This window comes from Apaloderma vittatum, unplaced genomic scaffold, assembly GCF_000703405.1.
Source record: "Apaloderma vittatum isolate BGI_N311 unplaced genomic scaffold, ASM70340v1 scaffold10129, whole genome shotgun sequence".
Taxonomy (NCBI): Eukaryota; Metazoa; Chordata; class Aves; order Trogoniformes; family Trogonidae; genus Apaloderma; species Apaloderma vittatum.
The window spans coordinates 113,418-137,234 of NW_009733642.1; the positions used below are offsets into that span (position 1 = coordinate 113,418).

A 23,817-nucleotide genomic window follows, 5' to 3' on the forward strand; every position below is an offset into this window, starting at 1 on the left:
AAGTTTTTATACCGGACTCTTTGTGCCTGCACATGTATATGTGAAAGTTTTCTGTATTACTCCAAGATCACAATCTGCAATTTTCACGTCCTGCATGGTAGCCCTTTTAATCCCAGGGACTCTGAAATAACAAGCAAATAAAACAAGATTGCGAGTAAAACAAGAAAAGGGCCTCAATGACAGAAAAAGGTGAAATAGGAACAAAAAAACCCCACTTACCTGGAGCTTTTGCTCTTTCTGGTTAAAAATTCCCAGCTTGCTCCAGAGATGGTGGAAAGCCTACGATTGATGGCGTGTCCCTGGGAACAGAGCAGTGGGACAAATCTTTGCATGAGAACATAGCCATCATTTAATATTTCAATTAACACTTTTAATGTTGAAAGAGTTAAGAATAGTCTGGCAAATTCGCTAAGGACAGGTCCTTTTATTCCTAATCAAAGAGCCTTTCTCTACAGGAGCTCTTGGTCTCTGTTCAAGCACTTTTGGAGTAAAGAGTGACTCTGGATAAAGGAAGAGAAAGTGGGCTTTGAATTAAGGATAGTTTGCCATGGCATTGCACTAGCACAATGCAGATTAAATGGATGAGTGCTCCAAGGGTGTGCAGCTAGAAAGGTGAGCAAAGACTAATCCATCAGAGGAGAAGGGCTTTAATCAACTGACAATAATATAATACAGTAGTTAGAAAAAAAAAATAGATGCACTGCTTTGTGATGAACCCATCATTAAATTCATTTTCCTCTGCTACCAACTCTCCCTGCTGCTCTTCCGTAGAGAAAACATTGGATTTCTGCTCACTTGCAGCACCATCAGTCTTATTTGTTGATTTAGATTATTGGCTTTTTGTGGCAGGAGCTGTATCTCCCTCGTGTGTACAGACCCGAATGCTACACTGTAAAAATAAATCAAACTTCTAATCTGCCTGTCTATACTGAGTTTCACGTCTATTTATCTAGTTTAGGCTACTGAGTTCTTCCTTCCCCCCTCCCGTTCTCCTGCACAGGGGACACAGCATCATAGAGAACTCACTGTTCCCCCCAGGAAGAAATCTGCTCTGTGTCCTGTGCTTTTGCCCGCGCCTCCCCTCTCCTCTTCCTCTCCTCTTGCGACCGAGCGTTTGCCACACAAACCAAGCCAAGGAAGCAAAGCCCCCGATCCCACGGGCTGGTTTCCAGCCCCGCGTTTAGCCAACGCAGAGACTGAGAGATGATTTGTGTGATGCCGTTCCCGTCCCCCTCTCCCCATCCCTGGGCTTTGCTGGAGGGAAGGACACGAGCCCGACACACCGCAGACCCTTTGCTTACCGTGGCAAAGCCCAGGGTTTGCAGACCAGAGCTGGTGATTGACAGGTTAACCCCAGTTCCCCAGGGCTGGTCTCACTGGTCCCACTGTTAGGGTCCCAGATTCCCCACATACCAGCCCTTGCGGGGCTCTTTACAGCTCCCCATCCCCTTCGCCCAGCAATGAAGCCATTGTGGAAGGGATGGGGGCCGGCGAGGCTGGACATCCTCCCCCTCCCCACCTTCATGCAATATTTTCTCCTAGTCCTTCTCACTTGTCCCTCTCCCCTTGGTGCCCCTCCCGCCCCCGGCACTTCACACGTGTCAGGGGCTGGCCCCTTGCCTCCCCAAGGAAGGGCAGGTTAATACCTCTGGGCCAAGGCTCTTGCTTACCACTCTGCATCCAGCCTCCAGCTCCTCTGCAGCCATGGACAGGATTTTCTCTGCTTTGCTGCTCTCCTTGCTGCTTCTCCTCCAGAGCTATGGGGTTTGCGGGGCACCTCCTCAGCCCAGAGGTAAGTTGAGAGCTCAGCGGCGGGATGCGTGGCATTGGTTCTCCACTTCCTTGCCACCAGCCTGGGAAAGAGATGAAGGGAGAAGAAATACCCAACATCAGTCAGGCAAGCAAAGGAGCTTTCTCAAATATTTTCCTAAGGCAGAAAAACCTGGAGATGTGTTTGCTTCTGCCTCTTGCATCATTGTAGAGAAATAGTGGGAGGTCTGCAGAAAGGCACAGCAAAGGTGGCATCAGGTCAACCCTAGCCCCCAGCTCACTGCTCTTGGCTGCAGGAGGCCCAGGCAGAAGAAAAGCTCTCCTCTGCCTTGTAAAACTGCTTCCCCTCTCCACAGCTCTACAGAGGGCTGGTTTTGCCAGGAGCTCGAGGAAGAGTTGGCTTTGGTTAACCTCACTGAGCGGGAGGGTCTGGGTCAGGTTGCTGAAGATGGGCCTTTCCTAGGTTTTGCTTTGCCTGTTCTTAAGCAAAATCCTTCTCTGGTTATCCCTCCAAGCAGGATGTAGAGCAGCCAGATGGGAGAGGAGCTGCCTGCTCTACAGGCTGCACAGTCTCTAACTCCTAGACTGGAATTGGTGCCAGCAAGTATCGAACAGAAAGGGAAGGGCTGGTGGCGAGGAAGCATCTCCTCTGCCAGGGGCTGGATGTGCCTGGGAGCTCCAGCCAGCCTAGAGAACTCACCACCAGAGAGCTGGCCAAGGCAAAAATTACTGCTGGGTTTTAAAATTGTTTGAATGATCCTATGATGATGCATAATGCATATACCTGGGCAGACTGACAGCTGTGAAATAGGCTGACAGTGACTGCAGCGTTAGCTGTTGCTTATGAAGGGGAGTTTTCTGGAATACTGACCCGTTTCTCCTGGGTAATTTGGAAAGGGAGAGTTATCTTTGCTGCAGAACCGCTAAGCTCTACTGAAGTTAGGAAACTAAACAGACCAGTCATTCAACTCAGCCCTTTCTAAAGTAAACACCCCTTAATTCCAAGTTACTAGGCAGGTTTCCTGGCTTTTAATGAACGTGGCAAAGATGCCCTAAAGATATTTTCTGCTACATCAGACCGTGAAGTTCAGCTATTCCTGAATAACTTCAGGTGCAGACATTTTTGAAAATAGAATAGGATTTTTTGAGAATAGAATAGGTTTAGTTCAACTTTAACACAAACTCGGCTGAGTCAAGATGTCATTCAGAGCAAGCGTGCCTGGCTGTCACCTCCTGGAGAAAACCCAGGCCTGTCCTGCAGACCCTGATGTGTGCACAGAGGCTCTGACCAGATAGGCTGAAATCCCAAAGCTCCCATCCACTATCTCTGCTTTTAATTTTCCTGAAGTGTGCTTTGCTCTCATTAAATGGGGTTAAAAATATTATTCAGGGCAACATCGCAGAGCTTCCACGCAAAAGAGAAAATATACCTTAAAACTTCTATTTCATCCAAGTATTCCTAGGGAAAACAACAAACAAACAAACAACACTTTCCTTCCTTAGTTTGTCATTAAAACCAGAGGTGATTAATTAGCTACAGCAACAAAGGGAAATCTGTGCTTTATTTCTGGAGGAACTGGTTGCAAGACACTGAGTTTTTCCCTGTACCTTCATTTCTCACCTGTGAAATGGGCATAACCAACCCCTGGTAAAGGGATTTGTGGTGCTGTAGATGGACTGCCAATGGAGTTCTTCCTTCCTCTCCAACGAATGACGGTGGCAAAGCAAAAGTCACCCCCATGGGAAAAGGTTATATTGCATTTTAGTGTAAACTAGAGCATCTGACACAGTAACCACTGCCTGCTTCCCTTCCACACATTTTAGAGAGACCTTTCTGGGAGCCAAAAGCAGATTTGGCATTAGCGTCTCTCAGAAAACCAACCTGATTATACTCTTTATGGATATATCACAGAGTATTTATATTCATCTGTCTGAAAGACTGAGAGCTCAATTAGATTTCACACCGAGGACTAGCTATAATATTTATGTCATAATTTGGAGCAGATTTGCTGGCCCAAAAGCTCATATTTAAAAATTTGTCCACAGAAATCTCCTCTATGATATAACGTACGTCATCCTTCTCTGCGGAAATCAAATATTAACAGAGCACTTGATGCCCCTACAGAGACAGGCTAAACGATAGAAAAAAATTAAAAGAACAGAATGCTATAGATCTGGTGGGGGAAATGGGAGAACTCATTTCGAAAATCATAAAAAATATTGGTCCTTTTTATGTTTTGCCACAGTTGAAAATTAAGATGGAAAACAGCATGAAAATGAGAAATTAAAAAAAATAATAAAAATCACTCAGCTCTTTGCATTGCTAATGCTTCCTGTTTATACCATTTACTTTCTACAGCGGGTATTCATGTCTTACTATGGGGTTGCAGAGATTAACTATCAATTACGTGGTTCTACATCTCTCTGTTGTACTCTCCCTCACCAGCTCACAGAAGTAAAACGGCGCTGGTCTTTGCCATGTTACAGTATTTCATTTTTAGTGCCACTAGCTGAAAAACATGAGACTGGTTCATGTTATGTTGGTTTCTTAATCTCAGTATCTTGATTCACAGCTGAAGCAGAAGTTTCACGGCTGCTTCTGGTCACGCATGACAAAGATATAATCTCATTAATTAATATCCATGTGGATTGCTTAGCCACGTTCGAAACGCGGTAACTCCTTTTGAGCCTCTGCCTGATGCAGAAGTGCATGCCCAGGCTTCAGCTGACGGCGTTTATCCCTCCCTCCGTGCTGCCATAAGTGAATTAAGTTTCATGTAGACATTAGCAATGGCCTGGGGTGACAAGTGGGTAACTGCTCCCCCAAGTGCCGCGCTCATACCTCCTCCGCTCGCTCCCTCGGAAGTACATGTTGTCAGCCGGTAACTGTGCTTTCCTTACAGATGCTTTCCTATAAAATAAAAAAGAACATTTAGAAATATTACATTAAAGTGCTCTCAGTGGGCCTCTCTGAGACAGAGAGAGAAAGGATTGAAGCTTTCAGGTTCTCTACCCTGAGCTGCTGCTCTAACAAGACCATTCTTCCCTTCCTAGGATACTTTCCTCTTCTTTTTCTTTTATTTTTCTCCTCCCTCTTTATCCATTCCAGGCACCCTGTGTAGAACCAAACCCACCGACCTGGTGTTCATCATCGACAGCTCTCGAAGTGTGCGCCCACAAGAGTTTGAGAAAGTCAAAGTCTTCATGTCCCGCGTGATCGAGGGCCTGGACGTGGGCCCCAACTCCACCCGGGTGGGTGTCATCAATTATGCCAGTGCCGTCAAGAACGAGTTCTCCCTCAAGACCTACCAAACCAAAGCCGAGCTCCTGCAAGCCGTCCGAAGGATAGAGCCGCTCTCCACTGGGACAATGACCGGCCTGGCTATCCAGTTTGCCATTAGCCGGGCTTTTAGCGACTCAGAAGGGGCCAGGGTGAAGTCTCCCAATTTTAATAAGGTAAGCAAATTATCTGTTTCTTGGATGTTCATTCTTTCTCGTGACTCATGATGGAGTGGTTGGAAAAATCAGAAAAGGAGGAAAAGGTGATTTTCTCTGTGCTTTGAGTGTGTGGGGACACGTGGGGGTTAATTGCCAAAGGCAACAGATCTTTGGGAGGTGGAAAACTCCCAGCTCTCCTTGAAAAAAGACTTGACTTGCATTTGGGGAGAGTTGGTCAGATGTTCTTGGGGTAAATGCAATCCAGCTTCACTAACTCTCCAGGTAGAGAGGAATCAAAGAATTATAGAATCATAGAATTGTCAGAGTTGGAAGGGACCTTAAAGATCATCTAGTTCCAACCCCCCTGCCATGGGCAGGGACATCTCCCATTAGATCAGGTTGCTTAGAGCCTCGTCCAGCCTGGCCTTAAAAACCTCCAAGGATGGGGCTTCCACCACCTCACAGGTTGCCCAGAGAGCGTGCTGCTCTCCTACTGCCCTCAAAAGGCTTTGGAAAAGACTATTTTCTCAGCTAAAGGCTGCCCAGTTTCTCCACACATGACTTAAGAGCTGTTTGAGATATTGCATGGGAAAGATGTTTCTTCCAGTGAAACTGCTCCAGGGGAGGCAGTGGGAAGGCAACAGGTCTTCAGCAGAGCCCTTCTGCCATCTCAGCCTGGCCAGAGCTCCTTATGGTGGAAAAACCCAGGTCTCCTCAAAGCAGGGTCATCCAGAGCCACACGCAACCAGTGCATTGCTCTCCAGAGCTGACACAGCTCCATCCACCCACAGAATCCTCAGATTTCTGAGCTGGGCAGACGTCTTTTCCCAATAGAAACAGGAAGCCCATGGCCAGTCGTTGCACCTAGAATGGTACCTGGATTATGAGTGTAGGTTCCTAAAGGAGAGCTCTGACTTCCAGTCTTGCGGCCTGAAAGCAGCTCCCATTGATTTCACCATTTTTCTTATTATCTACCTTTCAAATGGAAAAAATAATGGGACCTTTTTAGATCCACTTTCCTCCAGGACCACTACTCAATTTGTTCATGACCTTCAGAAACCTCACCATATTTCTTTGCTTTCTTCTGTCTTTATCTAATTCCTCGATGTCTATCTTAAGACAAGGTGATCATGTCTGGGTCAGGATTGAGATATATCCAGATTTATGCATCACTATTATAATACTTTCAGTATTAGTCTTCATTTTTCCCATAATACAGCCTGACACCCTACACGCAGCATTGACCATTACTGCAGATCGAAGAGACATTTTCACTGAGCCATCTATGAAAATGCCTGGATCTTTATCTAACTAATCTCTTCCACACCATTTGAGTAATCCCTTTCCTCGTACACCATTTTTCTTCTCTCATCTACTCCCTGCCTGGGCTGCCAGACAACTCACTCAACATCCTCTTGCAATCCTTGTGGCTTCCTGACATCTCAGTACACATAAGAGCTAATACACCAAAAAAACCTTCAGGTTAAATATCCAAATACTTGGGGGAAAAAACAATAAATTTATGTAGTGGCTTACTGCAGTGTCATGGCTAAAGCATCAATGTTTCTGTGGACAGTGGTGCGAAGAACGCTGAAGTAGCTTTGTCTCCCTGAAACCATATTTCCTGGACATCTAAAAAAGCAGAAGAATAGTAATCATTTTTTCATGCTTCATATTAAGCATTAAAAAAGAACAACAAAAAAATCCCTACAGGCTCTTTCTTTCTACTTTGGATCTGGTTGAAGAGACAGAATCACAGACTGAGGTTGGAAGGGACCTCTGAAGGTCCTGCTGACCTTCTAGAGCTGGTTGCCCAGGACCATGTCCAGATGCCTTTTGAACACCGCCAACGTGAGAGACTAAACCCATTTGCATTCCTTTGTTCCTTGGTTATATTTTGCTTTTTTCCATGATGTCTTGAAATCCAGCAAACTTTTCCCTTCCACAACCCTCGTGCTGCTCAGGGTGCCTCCATCCTGGGTGGAGGAATCAGTCACGCAGTAATTTAGGCAGATGAAGCTTCCAGAAATGTTGGACACGGTCCTTGCTCCTTCACACAACAGAAGTCCAGCAAGACCTTGTGAAAATCTGTGATTATCAGCCATGTGGGAGCATCACAAGACCGTTTGGGCTCGCTGTGCTTCGTGTGACAAATGTCACCCCAGGACAGGGAAAAGCACTATTTGTTGCTGTAGGAGCTCAGAGTAAAGTCTGCTTATACCTTTATAAAAACCTACAGGGGTGCCCAATTACTTTTATCTTTCTTGAGGAGGAACAACAAACAGATTGTCAAATTGCCGAGGAAATCAAGGGCTTATTCAACTTTGTGCCCAATTCCCTTTTCAGTGCTGTTGCAACATTCATGTTCCACGCTGCATAATGAGACAGAGCTACCTCATTAGCTGCTGGATCGCCTGCACATGGCAGCCCTGACAAACGAATACCTAGGGATGCCCAGGAATACTCTGGTGCCTTAGTTAAGAAGGAATTTTATCATGGGAATGTGGGGGATTTCTATATGACAGAGGTAACACAAGAAGGATCCAGAAAGTTAGGAATTCACGGGAAAATGAAAGGCGGTGGTTAAAAGGAGTAAAAGCTCTGCCCTTGAGAAGCAAAAGTTCCTGAGTTTCCTTAAGGCAAAACTGGAGATCATGTTCAGCTGTTTGAGACAGCAAAAGCGTCCACCTTTTCTTAATTCTTCTCACATGGCTACCTGCTGGGGCCAGCACAAGCCCCGCGCTGCAGAGCGGAGTCAGTCTCTCCGGGATGCGGCGGCTGCTCCTTTCCTCCGACCTGTCTCTCGCGCTTTACCAAACAAGACACATACCAGGACTCACAGCTTTTTAAATGAGACAAGGTCATAACACAGAGAATTACAGAGAACCTGTGATTGCAAATAATTTGGAGATAGATTATTAAAAAAAAAATCAAAAATAAATTTTAAAAAATATTTACTTTTTTTTTTTACACTGCCTCAGGCTGGCAGGGAGGGCAAGTGTCTGGAAGGGGACTCCTATGGAAAAAAGCCCCAGGATTTCCATATTATCAGAATAACTATGTATGAAAGCAAGATCATGTCATTTCTTACACTTTTTCTGTAAGGCCCTGGTCCTGGTCACGGTCACACAGGCTCCCTGGCTGGTTGGTTCTTGAAGATCTTTCCCATCAGATCCAGATGTGGATGCTGCTATCAGACAGCTCCTGGGTCACACCTGGGGCTCAGGTCTGTGTGAAGATGACACGAAGAGCAAAAGAAACTGATTAAACCCAGAGAACCACTGCATTTAGGCAGAGAGATGCCGGGACGACACACAGCACCTCCACCCCACCACAAGCACCGCAAGAAAGACATTCAGCTGCTGACAGGAACCTGTTGGCAGGGCGGTGCTGCTCGCAGGAGCTACTTGATAGTACATCTTGTTTCCCGACACGTCGGCTTTGGATCAGCTCTAATTGGCAGCCCCCAGCCCAGAGCAGCTGGGTGCTGCAGAAAGTGGAGCAGCTGAGGTGAGGGCTCTCTCTCCTGGCAGAAGGCACGATTGCACGCCTGGCGCTGCTCCAGGAACAACCCGAGGGCTCCTCTCTGGTCGATCTTTGATTGTCATGTTCGTTCCCCTTTGTATCACACACTGACATCTGCCACAGGTGACACTTTCCCTTATCTTGGCCACAAGAGGAAGAGAAATACTTGATTGATTTTTTTTTCCTTCCAGTTAGAGAATAGGGATGCTACTAGGAATTTTTAATTCTGTGGCCCTTATCAAGCGCAGATAAACATCTGAACTTAGAGACCTACACCGGATTGAAAAGCCCCAATTTCTGTTTTGTTTATCCATATTTTGCACAGAAGGAAAGCTCTGAACTTTGGCATTGCAGTATTGCTCTGGGGCAGATGACCGCAGCACTCAGCCATCCCTCAGCTGAAGGGTGGGCAGAGGGGGAAGGAGCCCCTTCATGCACAGGGGGGCAGGGAACCCACTTCTGATCTTACCTGAGATTATTTTTTTCCACCCAAGGACGTAAAGCAGCCACCACCCTGAGCAGCTGGTGGGTCTGATTTTTATCTTCAGAAAGATGGAGAGGGTATGGTACAGAGGAGCACAGCAAAGAGCACCTCGGTGACCAGGTGATAGCCCTTTCAAACTCCCTGTTGGTGCCGGATAGATTTTTTTTCTGCCTTTTTAATTCGAGATTTGTTTAATTTCTACAGTACTGAGGGTATTTGCCTGCAATGTGGAGGTTTTTTCCTCCTTAGCAGCTCACCTGCTCCTGCTGATTATATTTCTCCGTGCTGCATTACCTCCCAATCAGTTCTGGAGCTGATGGTGGTGCCACAATAATACATTCGTAAGGAAAAGTGGCAGGAGCAGATGAATTGCCAAAGAATAAAAATAAAGGTTTCGTGTCAATGTCACTTAGAAGAAAAAAAAAAAAGAGGAAAACGAACCAACTAGAAACAGGAGCAGGGCTCTTGGAGGATTTCCACTGGTTCAGGGTTTCATCTAATCCAAGCTGGAATCCAATTCCCACTTAAACCAGCTGTCATCTAAATGCTCATATTACTAGGGGTAGGATCTCATCTCTGTTCCTGATTGTGGAACAGAGAATCAGAAATCATGGCAGGCACTGACACACCGCGTGACTTTAGGCAGTTCTCTTCCCCTTTCTCTGCTTCAACTTCTCCATCTATAAGAATGGGGAAAAGTCTTCATCTCCTGTTTCCATGACATTTCTTGAGAGTCTTTTAAGTCCCATACCTAGTTAGAGTTGTCCTTGGGGTCGGCTGGGGGTTCATGAAGGCAGTTCGAGTTTGGCTTGAGCATTAGTTTGTGTATAAAGAACGTAACCTTTATTTTGTTTCCTTCGGGGCGAGATGCACCAGTTGTGCCTTAATTAAATCAGTCAGGTCCCTGACAGTTTAACCTTTCCAGCTCAGAAGGAAACAAACCCCACACAAAAGAATGGCAGGAAGAGGGGCTGGCATTTCCTTTTTGTTTACTTTTAGAAACTCTTTACTAACCCAGGCTGTCCCACAAGCAATAGCAATATTAACACCCATCCGAGCACACACCCCCCCTCTGCCCCTCTCTGCGTAGGTGGCCATCGTTGTGACGGACGGACGTCCCCAGGACGGAGTGCAGGATGTGTCAGCGAGGGCCAGAGCAGCCGGCATTGAGATCTTTGCCATCGGGGTTGGCCGGGTGGACATGCACACGCTGCGGCAAATCGCCAGCGAGCCCCTGGATGACCACGTGGACTACGTGGAGAGCTACAGTGTCATAGAGAAGCTGACCCACAAGTTTCAAGAGGCTTTCTGTGGTGAGTCCTTGCCACAACCCTTGGGTTCCTAGCCAAGAACTGCAAGGGGCTGCCAGCGAGCTTTCGTGTGGAAGTTGTGCGTGATCATCCTGCATCCATCTGCTTCCTTGTTTCAAGGGCTCGGGTCTGCAGGAGCACGGAGCGGTATGGGAGACATGCGCTTTGAAGTTGCCTCTCAAGAATTTGGAGTTTTGTTTAGGGAATTTTAGGTTCTACTCAAAGAAATGTCTAGATTTCATTGGCGCAGAAGGGTTTGTAAACATGACTCACGCACTCCTTGAGGTATTGCAAAAGAACCTGGAAAACATGATCTCTCTCTAGCTAAAATCATTGCCCTTAAGGTAAAGCCTGTTTTGTCAGTTCTGAGAATCTGGCTTGCAATTTCCCACAACTTCTGAATTCCCAGTTAAGCAAGGGATGGTTTCACTTCCCTGCTAGAGTCTGAACTGCCTTTGCCTGACTCCGCTGTGGTTTTTGCAAGCCTTGTGAGTCAGGAAACTCTCCTGGCTGGTGCAGTCTCTAATGCCTTTCTGCACAGCACATCAAAAGCGCCCGACCGTCTTATAAACACGTATTCACTCCTGCACGAACCAGTGAATGGAGTGAGGCTTTATCGCTTTCAAACGCACCCACAAGTCTGTAGGAGGTGGTCCATAAATACCCATTTTACGTGTCGGCAAGAGGGGCCCGGCAGTTTCACATGCCCAGGCCGCTGAAGCACAGACGTGTGGCCACACTTCTTAAAAAGGTGCGATCCGCCACGGTGCCTGCAGCAAGGCTGTGCAAACACATCCACACAGATGGACCTGCAAAACTCTCCGAGACCAATTTCTTCAAGAGGTGTGAAATTTTGTGGTTCAGCTTGCAGGCTGAAAATGATGGGGCTGAGCAGCTTTTTGTCAAGGGAAATCTCCTCTGTAGCAAGGAAATTTTGAATGTAAAGCGAATCATGTATTATAATCAGGTGTCACTGCACCAGAAGCTCATGAAAGAGGGGAATAAATACTTTAGAGGGATAGAGACAAAATTTGAGAAGGTGGAATCCAGGAGGTGAATATTTGTGGGAGTTTGTGTTGACTGCCCTGGAGTCAGGAGTCAGTCAGAGATGGAGAGTCTTGACAATGTGTTTTGAAGTTCTGGCATTGGTGTCATTCAAAAAGATGAAGGTAAAAAAAAATTAAAAAAAAAAAATTCTGTGCCTTGCTTTTCAAGTTTGTAACATGCAGACGACAAAGTTCTCCTCATGTTAAAAACCCCTCTGAGATGCACCCAAGGGAAGCGCTGTGCTGAGGATAGTTCTGGCTAACAGCACCCTGCGAGCTGTTATCGTGCTTTGCAAGCAGCTGCACGAACCTTCCTCGGAGACGTTCCCAAACAGCAGCTGCTCCTGCCGAGCTTGGTTGGTGGGTACTGACAGCAGGAAGAACCGTGCAGCGCTGTCCAAACTGTTTCCCATAACACTCAACAAACACGTGGAGACCCTTGGTGATCCAGCCACCCGTTAGGCTCACAAGATCTCTATAGGCTTCAGAGAACTCAACCTGAGAGCCCAGTGTCAGAGCCACCTGCCTCGTTAGTTGTATTCCCGATGGTCTGAGCTACATATACGCTGCAAAGATCTACCCGTGCCGGCACGATATGCCAACGCATGAACTAGGAAGGCCAGAAGTCCAAAACACATGCAGAGCAGGCTACAAATGACTTGTAGCAATGGATAGAAGCCCTTTAAGGTTGAAAGACTTTGTGCCACCTCACACTGTTTCGCTGGATCTTGGTGCTCAGTTTCCTGCACAGATTCCCCTGGTGTTTGCAAACGTATTTGCTTCAACCAGCTCTGTTTACTCGCGAGTTCGTTTTCCATCCTGATTGCTGTAGCTGTGACAGGGCTGTCAGTCACTGAACGCTGCTGGCTCAGGCTGCTGCAATTCAGCTTCTGTTTGCTCAGCATCTCAGGAGTCAGATCCAGGTTAAGACCCAGCAGGCAGAAATGGTTGTAGACAGTGAATCTGAAAGCTGCACGTGCGAGAGTAGCTCTGAAGTTCATTCCAAGTGGGTCTGCACAGGAATCTCATCCAGGAAAGACAGGGCTGAACTCACTAGCCATAATTGTACTTCATAGCTGGAAAAAATGGGTATTGGCCAGCGCAGATGGTAGGCTGGAAACTAAATCTCATCCAGCAGCTTTGGAAAGTAAAGTGTATTGCGAGGCGCTCAACACAGATGGGTTTTGCCCTCCGTATGGAGACTATTTCTAGTCCTGGCTGTGCTTTGGAGACAAAAATCTCTCCTTGCTTCTTGTATCTCAGTGGCTGCCCAAGAGTGACGACCTCCGCTGCTTTGCCTTGCTGCAGAGCAGGCTTGGTTATCACTGAGTGCATGAGACAAATGCCGTGCTTTGTGCCCGGGCTGGGCTGAGAAGCCTTGGCACGGTGTCCCATTTTAATCTGCACCTTTGCTTACAGTGGTGTCGGACCTGTGTGCCACCGGAGACCACGACTGTGAGCAGATCTGCATCAGCAGGCCAGGAGCGTACAAGTGTGCTTGTAAAGAGGGTTTCACGCTGAACAGTGACGGGAAGACCTGCAGCGGTATGTCGTGGGTGTCGTTTGCACCGAGCGGAGCTGTGACCTGCAGTGGTGTGGTGGGGGTAGGACTGACACTGGGTAGATGTGTTCTTAGAACCAAGAATTACCTTGAAAACATTAGTGTGAACTATTGTTGAATCTTGATTGATTAAACCTATTTTATTAGGGATAAAATGACGGTAGGGTTGTATTTTCCTACATAATTAACTGGGAGCTTAGTTGCCGTTTTCTTTTGCCCTGTTCTGACGTTTTGCTTCAGCTTGCAGTGGTGGGTCAGGTTCTGCTCTGGATCTCGTTTTCCTGATCGATGGCTCCAAGAGTGTGCGGCCCGAGAACTTTGAGCTGGTGAAGAAGTTCATCAACCAGATTGTGGACTCGCTGGAGGTGTCAGACAAACTGGCCCAAGTTGGCCTCGTTCAATACTCCAGTTCTGTCAGACAGGAGTTTCCACTGGGGCAGTTCAAGAACAAGAAGGACATCAAAGCAGCAGTCAAGAAAATGGCCTACATGGAGAAAGGAACGATGACAGGGCAGGCTCTGAAGTACCTCGTTGACAGCTCCTTTTCCATCGCCAATGGAGCTAGGCCTGGGGTGCCCAAGGTGGGCATAGTCTTCACTGATGGACGGTCGCAAGATTACATCACTGATGCTGCTAAGAAAGCCAAAGACTTAGGTAGGTCTCCTGGATTCTCCTGAATTTCTCCCTTGGATCAGGTACTGCCTCTAGCAACAACCTGGGTATGACTCCTTCCCACATATCTCTTATGTAAGATGGAAACGGGTCACTATAGAATTTTGTTGAGATATTACCTGGCACTCCTTGCACGTTCACAAAGAACTTGGAGCAGCTCTGGCTGGGGTTCAGACAAATCTTGTTTTGCCAATATCTGGGTTTTTTTGTTCCCACAGCCCCTCTGTGTCTTTGATCCAAGCCTGCTGGTTGTCTTTCTGCTGCACAGGATGGGCTTTTCCACATTTGGTGTGGGATGTCTTGATGCTTCACACGAATGTGGAGGAAACCATAGAGAAAAGCTGAGGATTTGTCTGATGCTGGTAATCTAAGTCAGGCCAGCAGCAGCAGCACTCGTGGTGAGGCAAAGACAACCTTCAGGCAGCCCCTTGGAGAGTAACAGGAGTTGTAGGGTCAAGTGTGACTCAGCTGTAGCAGCCTTAGGGCCTGGAAAAGAAAAAGAAGAAATAAACAAAACAGAAACACAGATTAAGGGAGCAATTGTGGACTCCCTGGCCAAATTCCAGACACACTACAGCTTCTACCGTAATATTTAAAGTGGACGGTGGCTACATATTGATAGATTTATATGTCTAAACACTGTGAAATATGAATATCTTGAGATCTGCCCCTTTGCTGACCTGCTGACCAAGTTCCCAGCCTCCTGACATCCCTGTGTTAAATGGATGCATCCTCTGTGTGTACACTCGAGAGCTGCTAAATCCTTTCCTTCCTTTTAACTTCAGTCTCGACCACTAGATGGGACTAAGGGCAAAATAATAATAAAGGTCAGGTACAAGCTCATGAAAAGCTGATGTTTACAAAGGAAGTTGACATGTTATGTGGATGTTCAGCTCTTATAAAACAAAAGGTATCTATGGAATTTACTCCTCTGTGGTGATAAAACATTATGCCTTGTTTCTTCCTCCTCTTTCGTAGGGGCACAGAGATCTTCAACATCTGTTCCTAAGTTATTTCAGTGGGATAAGTAACAAGATGTTTATAACTAAACTGCAAGTATGTTCTTTGAGTTAACTTTGAAAAAAACCAAATATCGGATACAACCCGAGCTAGGAAGACAAGGCAAAAAGGGGACGAGGGGAAAGTATTACCAGTGTCTAGACATGGATGAGTAGAAACAAGTATTTCGAAACAGAGGTTAACTAGTATCACCATTCGAGTCAATGGGAAAACTGCAGCTCAGCTCAGCAGAAACAGGTTTAAGCCAGAGGTGGCCAATCAGTCTCCTGGCAGTGAAGCAGAGTACCTGGACCTGTTCTCAACACACAGCATGGGTTGTGCTTGACAGACAATATGAGTTGCAATTTTAGAAAGAGATTCGGCTGCAATTTTGCTATCTCTGTCACGCAGGGGGCTCTGCCACCACACGGGCTGCTTAATGGTGGCTGCGGGCTATTTTTAAAACTTCCACTGTTTCCTTTTGCTGTATTATTGCTTCCATATTAGCCAGATGCATGACCCTGTCAGGGTGTTATGATTACCTGCCCTTTCCTGTATCTCCAAAATACTGTTCTCTTGGCAATAGCGGTCCTTGTCTGGATAATCCCAGTGAGATTTTTTCTGTAAAAATATTTTGAAGCCCCGGCTGAGAGAAGTCTAGAATAGAAGAGGGTAAGGGGGTTAATTTTCCAGTTAACCTCTGCAGGGCTGTGTGGAGACCAGGGGTCCAGAAGGTGAGCAAAGATGTGAAAAAATGACGGGAGGGTGACCCCATAGCAGCAAGGTGCTCTGTGGCTGGCTGACTGACAGGCTCCTGTTGCTCGCAGGCTTCAAGATGTTTGCTGTGGGAGTCGGCAACGCGGTTGAGGATGAGCTGAGGGAAATTGCTTCGGAACCAGTAGCCGAGCACTACTTCTACACGGCTGACTTCAGAACCATCAGCAAGATCGGGAAGAAGCTACAAATGAAAATCTGCATTGGTGAGAGCAGGGACTGGGGAGAGAGGGGGTTGAATCACAGCATTGGAAGGCTGGAAGCAGAAGGACAAAAATGCCCCTTTGGATGGATGTTACAGTAAAGTCTCTATTCTCAGTGTATTGAGTTGACAGAGTTTGTGGAAGGACCATGAGACATCAACATTTTGGGTGGTTACCTGAACCACAGCCACCCCTGCCCCTCAGCCATCTGCACCTCTCAAAAACTGCCTTATCCTTCCCTTTTTCTCCACCTTTTTTCCCCCCTTCTCTACTTTCCTCTTTGGCAATTATTCATTCAGGCTCCACCAGATCCTGAAAATAGCCAGAAGTGACATAAGGAACGATGATATGCTCAGAGGTCCTGTAAACAATCTGAGCCTAAAAATGACTAAAAAAAAAAAAAAAGAACTAGCACAGTTATTTTAGATTTTTTTGAAGGAATCAGGCAGGTCACAGTCAATCCCAAACACCCAGGCTTTGTTTAAGATGCCGAATACCTCGCAGGCCTTCTGAGAGCTGTACTGTCAGGCTCATCAGGAACGTGGCACTCGCTTGTTGAGTCCAGGTGCTCCAGCTCCTTTATCCTGTTAGACAAATGTTTCCATCCAGTTCCCAGGAGGAACACTGCACCTAGCTCATTTAGCTCCTAAGGGAGCTCTGCCAAGCTCAGCTTTACTTCCCATGAGTCTGTAGACCTGCTCTTGACCGTGGCCCCAGGCAATGCCAAGACCTCCACCACTCTCATGGCATGTGGAGACACTAGAGCATCAGCGGGACAAAACAATGCACATTGGAAACTTATAATCTCCATTTTTACCTTCTTTACAACTTCTAATATTGTTATTTGGGCCAAAACTGAGAAATACCCATGTAAATATTAGTGAGTTAGCAGTAGGAGTTAGCAGCATCCCTGAATGCATATTAGAGAGGAAGAGTACTTGGGAAGTTGGGTGTCTTGCCTCAGGAACATCAGATTCAGTTTCTCACATCCTTACACGTGTCCTGGGTTACGCTGGGCAAAGGCCCTGTTCTCCAGGTTCCTAACGATGGGATCTTCCACCCCTCCTGGGCAAGTCTGAGAGGGACAACATCCTCCAGGGCCCTGCATCTGCAGAACCCGGCAGCCAGGCTTGCACGATAGAGACTCTCTTTGCCACGGCTACTTTAAAAATTAGGAATCAATCCAAGAACAAGATTGTGGGAGCTATATGAAAAACCCCAACAAACTGTATTTAAATATCTTTTGAGAAAGCAAATATGCTTAAGCTTCATCCTTCAAAAAAAGTAAAAGTAAATTTGGGGAGAAGTATTTGTTTGCCAAAAAAAGACCTTTTAAGTAAATATCTTAACATTTGTGTTTAAAAAAATAGAGGGAATTATTTGTATTTGTTTGATTTCCAGAGCCAGCTTGTATTTGTCAGCAGATGGCTAGAAATCTTCTTTTAATATTCAGCTTTAGTTTACTCATGACTGGTTTAATCCTGTTGTGGTTTTGTGCAAGTGATGTCCTTCCCCTTAAAAAAATCCTTCTCCTATTTACTCCTTTGATGTGTTGTGCAGCTGAGTTGACTCAGTGTGGTGTTGTAAACATCTTTTCCCAGTTGTTTCAGTACCCTCTTTAGTTCCTATTCCAGTCTGAGTTAATTTTTCTTGAAGAACATATGTGAATTATTGATATAGATTAGTAAACTCCTTAATGCACACTGCTCCATCTGCTCAAGAAATGGAGTCCTGAAGCAAAGCTCAAACAAGTCTTGACTTGCAGATGACAAACAGTGCCTCCAATTTTTATTTCACAAATCATAGGGCTCACCATGGTGATGTTATTGGGAAGACAGAGGTTGTTTTGAGCATTGTATTTGGTCAGATTCAAATTTTTGGGGCAAACTTGAAGCATCAGTAGTAGAGCTCAGTGGGTTTCCAGGAACCTGGAAACCCAGGGAAGACTTTTTGTGCACCAAGCCTGGCCTATATAACAAAAGAATGTGAGATTCTCCAGTCATCCAAGGTTAAAGCCAGAAGTGATCAGTCAGATAATTAGAAGGAGTGATACTTTGATTTCATTCATGTCTCCGATAAAATAAGAATTGCTTGATGTCATTTGTCTCAGTGATACTGATTTAATCCTTTTTTTGTGCCTCTTAACTCATCTTCTTGATATTCTGATCCACAGAGGAAGATCCATGCGAATGTAAATCTATTGTGAAGTTCCAGACAAAAGTAGAAGAGCTCATAAATTCATTGCAGCAGAAATATATCCTTTGGAAGCTGGCTTTGTTCAGATCTCAGTGGGTTGGGCTGTGTTTTCTGGAGGGACCAGAGAGGAAAGTCTGCTCATGAGGGAAGGAGGTTGGGTCGGTGTTTGGGAACCTGGAAAACACGACACTTGGATCATAAATGTGTATAACGAGGAGTCCCTGCACCAGAGTCCATAGATACTGGTCTTACACAGAGTAGACCAAAAACAATAGAGCCTGAGTAGAATATATCAACCCACTGCAAGACAGCAGTGAGTTGCAGGCACCAAGACATAGGTCAGATTTTAGAAAGATGCTTAAACAATGTCAGTGTGGCGTGTGTGGAAGCATGGGTCATGCATGGAATGATGCTCCAAGTCCTGTGAAACATGACAAGATGCGAGGCCTGAGAAAAAAAGTTGTGCATGAGATTCAAACTTCTAATGGGGAGAGGAATTAGTGAAACCTTGGGGTGGCTCACACAGGGCTAGGGGGATTTTTCATTACTGAGAATAAAGAAAATATAATTTTTAAAGCAATATTCTAATTCAGTCACACATTTCTGTGCTTTGCTATGTCAGTTGCACAGAGCATTTTCTACTCTTTAACTCAAATTGAGTGAAATCCATGACTTGTGTTATGCAAAAGGTCAGAGTAAATCAGTAGTTCTCACTCAGTGGGTTGCCGCTCCCAGGCACATCATGAAAAGCAATTAGTGAAAAGAGCAGAAAATTGTGACACACTCTAAGAAAAGCACTTTGCTCCACTCTTCACACAACCTGTCCCGCTCCAGGTCACGATTTCTGTGTCAACCACTCGGAACACGCTCCAATCATTCTCACATTTTTTACTCTTCCTTTCACAGTAAGTGTATGGGTGCGTGGGTACGTGTGCATGTGTGACCACTTTCTACCTTCCATAAAAGTTGGTCAAGCTGAACAGTTCAGGAAATGCCAGAGCAGGGGATGGCAGTGTCACTCTGCCATCTGCTCCCGGCAGGGTGGCTCCATCCCCGCTCTCTTCCGCGTGCCAGGGCAGGGCTCGAGCGATGAACTACTCCTGCACTGTCGTTTTTTTCCCCTTAACTCTTGCTTACTGGAAGCTGTGGCAAAAAGGATCGAAGCCCTGGAGAACAAGATCATCTAAAATCCCCAAGCGAGATGATTTGCCTCCTTCCTAACGTAACACAACTCGAGCTCCTTCGCTTGTTAACGGAGGGCGGCTCAGCCACAGGGCTACAGCCAGCTTGTAACTTGTTTTAAAGAGTCTAGTCTACCTGCATTTGTTTAAAAGGGAACAAGTATAACAGTATAGAGCAGACAGAGCACTGTGCGTGACTGAGAGCTAGACCACGCTAATGTTTGTTGCATCGTATAGAGTGCATATATTAAAAAAAAATATGGAAAGATTTGTTTTTGATTTAAAGCTTAATATATATATATGTGTGTGTGTTAATAAGTACTTGATTACAAGTTCTGTGAATCCTTGCTGTGTTCGGCATCTTCTGTTTCTATGCATGAGATAATTTAATTTAAAAGTCTAAGTGACTTAAAATCGACTCATTTGCTGAGTGTAAAATGTCAAAGCCGATGATCAGCTTATTATTGTAAGCACGACGCGATTGTCAGTAAGTAGGTGAAATACAGTAATGATCTCTGAGCGTGTTGCAGACGAGATAGGATAGGATGCTGCTGCTAGCTGGGTTTATCCATAGCTGCTCTACAGTATAGAAAGCAAAAACCTCAGCTTTCCAAGCCAGCAAATGGTCTCACCACGTCCCAGTGAACCAGCACCTGGGCTAGACCTGTTCTGGGCAGGTCCTGACTGCGCAACGAGCCAGCGGCCGTGGCTCTGTGCAAGGCAAGGCAGTGCAGGTCACACCAACCTCAGGAGATGTGCCCCTGCCTCCTCAGCTCCCTGGTCTCCATGTCCGCAACCAAAGCTACAAAAGGCCATTAGCACCGAAACCACAGGGAGCTACCACCGATGGAAGCGGTGCCTTCGTTACACCAGCTCCTTCCTTATCCCACGCCTCTACGCGCCTTCAAAGCCAGCAAGTTCATCTCAACACCTTTCAGACTCTTCTTCTGTTCCTGGATTCCCAGCACGGGCAAGACAAAAGAACAACATGGATAGAAGGATCCAGCACTGCCTGTCTCCTACAGCTGTGGGCTGGCGTGGAGGGAAGCGGCCACGTCTGCTCACGGCACGACGGCGTCGAACGTGAGCACAAGGGGTTGGGCTTGGCGGGTTCTTATTTCTATTTTTTTGTATCAAAATATTTATACTTGAGACTATGTGAAAAGCTTTCCAGAATAACTTGGCCTGTTCAGAAATGTCACCATAGGAGATGTGGTTTGGGGGAATAGTAAAAGTTTGCTGAAAATGTTAAAAGCAAATTTAACTTATTTCTTTGCGTAAGCTTTGAGGTAGTTGCCTGACAACAATTCCTCTCTATGGTCTTGTTAGAGGGTGAGAAAGCCTCCAACTCACGTCATAACCTTTTGGCTATGTGAAATCACTTTCCAGCTTAAAGATAATACATTTATAATGAAGGGAGAAAAGCCTTTCCAGTAAACAGAAGTTTCTGCATTCTGGTTCTCAACTTTTTATCAAGTTTTAATGCAATATCCAGGTTCCCTGACATATTTCTGGACCTATTCTTTACTCAGTTTATCTTCTTCCACATTTTATCTATGTCTCTTCAATCTAACAGCTGATCAGAAGCAATTCACTTCCATCTGATAAGATGATGACAGCATTATTATTTTTCTCTCTTTTTTTTTCAGCTATAATCAGTTTGCCAATCACAGAGATGAGCTCCTGTAGTTAATTTTCTTATACGCCTATTTATTCTTTAAAGGCCTTGAAAGTAAAATTTAATAGTCTTATGAACTAAAAGATTAATTTGATTTTAATTCCTGTCATAGCACGCATAGAAATGTTTACATGATAAGATATTACTGTTGTCATCTTGCAGTTTAAGCCATTTGAATTTTTCTGGTGAGGGGATAAACTCACTGAAGTGAGGGCTGGATCCTCACCTCCACAGAATACTTCATCCATTCATCCTAAATTATCATTTGACAATTCAGTCCAACAACTTCCATAAAACTCAATGCTGCTTATGTCTTTGGGGGGAAAAACAACTCCCAGCCCTTTCTAGGGACGCGAGTAGGACCATGCCTAGGGGCTACTGACTCAAACTGGGATGTGAAGGTTTGATATACCAAGCATTGCTCCTTCAGACCTCAGCAAGCCACCCTGAGGAAGGACCTAGAAGACTCAGTGTCTTCCTTAATCACCAAGTTTCTTGTTTCAAAGCAATACTCCCGGATGCTGCAAAGAAATGCCTCTACATGCAGACATAGCAGCTCGGTTTCAGTTTTTATGGACAGCATATAATCGTATCTATCTTTCCTAGAGTTTATCTGTCCATCCTTGCTTCCTTCCATCTATCCATCCATCCCTCCCTCCCTCCTTCCCTCCAATCAGTCAAATCACAACCTCCCTGTTTCTCTACACCACGGTCAAAGCCAACCTTTTGATATCACCAGGCCTACTTCACACAGTAAAACCCTCCCCAAGGAGCCCAGAGTGGGAGTGCACCATAACTAGTTTGCAGGTGTAAACAGAAAAGCTTTTCCAGTGCTCTGCAATGGCAGAAGGGCCAAGATACGTTATCAGGCATAGAGTCGCTCCTGTAACTAATATTTTGTATTGTGTTGCAGATAAAGCAGAACCAAACTAATTAACAATTATTTTTCCTCCCTTCTCACTTCTCCTGGCTTAAAACAACAAAAGAGCTCTTGCATCTCAAAAGTCAATTAGTCACTGGGCTAGAACACAGGCTTTTGACATTGTAATTAGACTTCATTAATGGATCGCCAACGGCAGCAAGATGGAAACCTACCAGATGAGCCTCTCTCTGCATTTTCTTTCAGCTAATTACATGCTTATCTTGGAAACAAAAGATGCTGCACACAATGAAAAAACCCACACACTTTTATGTCCCAAATCGTGGAGTGATGAGCTTATAGTGAAAGCCTCCTTGCCAGAGGGTTTAAAATGATCCTTCTGCAGGCACCGATCTTCTTTTCCCTCTCTTTGCTGCCGCATCCTCCACATTGCCACCAAATCCCAAGTTCCTTTAGATCTTCTGGCAAAAATCGTTTGTAAAACGCTGCCCTTGGGGTATAGAAAAAATCCTTGACCACCTCTTCCTTACCTCCTCCTGGCTGCTGAGGATGCCACTGGAAGTCTCCACCGCTCCCAAAAGCAGGAGGAAAGCTCTGTCTTCCAGCCGAGCTCTTCTGCCAACGAGATCCCTCTAGGGAAGTGATTTTCTCATGCAGGTCACTGATATTATAACACAGGGCCATTAGTAATCAAATAAAAAAGTGCTTTCAATTAAACTGAGGGCTTCTAGCTTGGTAACATCTTTCAATAGCAATTTGTAACACTAATACAGTGTAATTGCTGCTAATGAATGGGTAGGTAGCAGACCAGTTCCTATTATGATTTTTCTCCAAGCAACATCAGGCAGTGAAAGCTGTCTCAGGCTGGATGAATTCACTGTTTCGTCTGAAAAACAGTGAGCTCCCTCTCTCTTTGTCCTCTGAGGTAATTCAGCGAACAGACAGTTTAAGGTGCTACAAAGTTATGTTGTGCAAATTATTATTTGTCATTTTATGTTCAACTTCAGAAGAGGCTTCAACAAGCCAGAGCAGACTACCTTGTGTAATTCCTTTAGTGATGAACTTGCTAGGGATCGGAGCTCTGGTAATAAATTGTAAGTGGCTTTATACTTCAGATAGTCATTTGGATTTATTTGGTTTTTAATCACCAATCATGGCAGGGTTTTACAGTTGTTGTGGTATTTCACTGTTCGGTGGCCTATTCCCACTATTATATACTGCACAGATTAGGCTAGAAATAACAATAAACGCTGAGCAGTTCTCTGTCCTCGGGGAGTGCTATGTTCCTCGGTGGAGGTCAGATCGCTATCCCTCTCCTCTGCATGGAAAAGGTGAACTCTAAGGACACAGAGCAGGCAGCATCGTAGAAGGGGCTGCAGGGATGGGCAGAACGGAGAGTCCTTGCTCACGAGGACTGTCCCAAGGCAGATGAAGGACAAAGAACACAAGAGCTGAGCAATGAGGTGCATTACTTCCTACACCTCTGAGCACACCCTCACACCTCTGATTGTCCATCCTGGATGATGGAGACCCATCCGCGACTGACAGACGACAGTTTTGGCACACCTCACGGTGGGAGCAGTATCTCTGGGGTCACAGCAGACTGTCCTCCACACCCAGCTCTCCGTCCTGAACTGGTGTGACCTTCTCTCAGCGAAAAAGTCCACGTTTAGAGAGCGGAAGGTAAGAACCCTGTTTCTATGCTCGCAGCTGAACTTTGCAGCACAGAATGCTGCAGGTTCATACTAGAACCAGCTCCTTTTCGCCGCCCTTGAAGGGAAGAAGCCCCTGATACCGAAGGTGTAGGAGTCAGAAAGGCACAACTCCTCCACATCCATCAGTCAGCTTTGGCATCACAGCCCAACTACGCACTGGCCGGGGTGCTAACAGGGAGCAGGGACCTGGGCTGGGCATGTCCTGTCCTGGAGCTCTGGGTGAATTACTGGGCACAGACAGCAAGGGCACGAGCAACTCTCTCAGTGGTTGCACTGCTGGGCCAGGGCTCTCCGGAGCCTCAGGGACTCTCTTGACAGACCTTTCAGAAAGGCATAAAACTAATAAACCACCTACATGGGGGAAATCACTACCTGACCTTTCAAG

General features: G+C 45.8%; 1 protein-coding gene across 1 annotated transcript; it reads left to right on the plus strand.

Moving 5' to 3' along the window:
• Positions 1-1,704: 1,704 nt before the first annotated feature.
• Positions 1,705-19,407, plus strand: MATN1 (matrilin 1, cartilage matrix protein). The gene is made up of 8 exons (XM_009875993.1): positions 1,705-1,792; positions 4,880-5,226; positions 10,308-10,530; positions 12,993-13,118; positions 13,375-13,788; positions 15,633-15,785; positions 17,956-18,036; positions 19,116-19,407. The coding sequence occupies exons 1-8, from the start codon at positions 1,705-1,707 to the stop codon at positions 19,163-19,165; spliced, it is 1,482 nt and encodes a 493-aa protein (XP_009874295.1). The 3' UTR covers positions 19,166-19,407.
• The last annotated feature ends 4,410 nt before the right edge of the window (positions 19,408-23,817 follow it).

Excerpts from the sequence above, each read along its gene's own strand:
- MATN1 (XM_009875993.1), top strand. The coding sequence starts at position 1,705 with ATGGACAGGATTTTCTCTGCTTTGCTGCTCTCCTTGCTGCTTCTCCTC. Across the intron at positions 13,789-15,632 it reads TAAGAAAGCCAAAGACTTAG|GCTTCAAGATGTTTGCTGTG; the intron begins GTAGGTCTCCTG and ends TGTTGCTCGCAG. Across the intron at positions 15,786-17,955 it reads ACAAATGAAAATCTGCATTG|AGGAAGATCCATGCGAATGT; the intron begins GTGAGAGCAGGG and ends TCTGATCCACAG.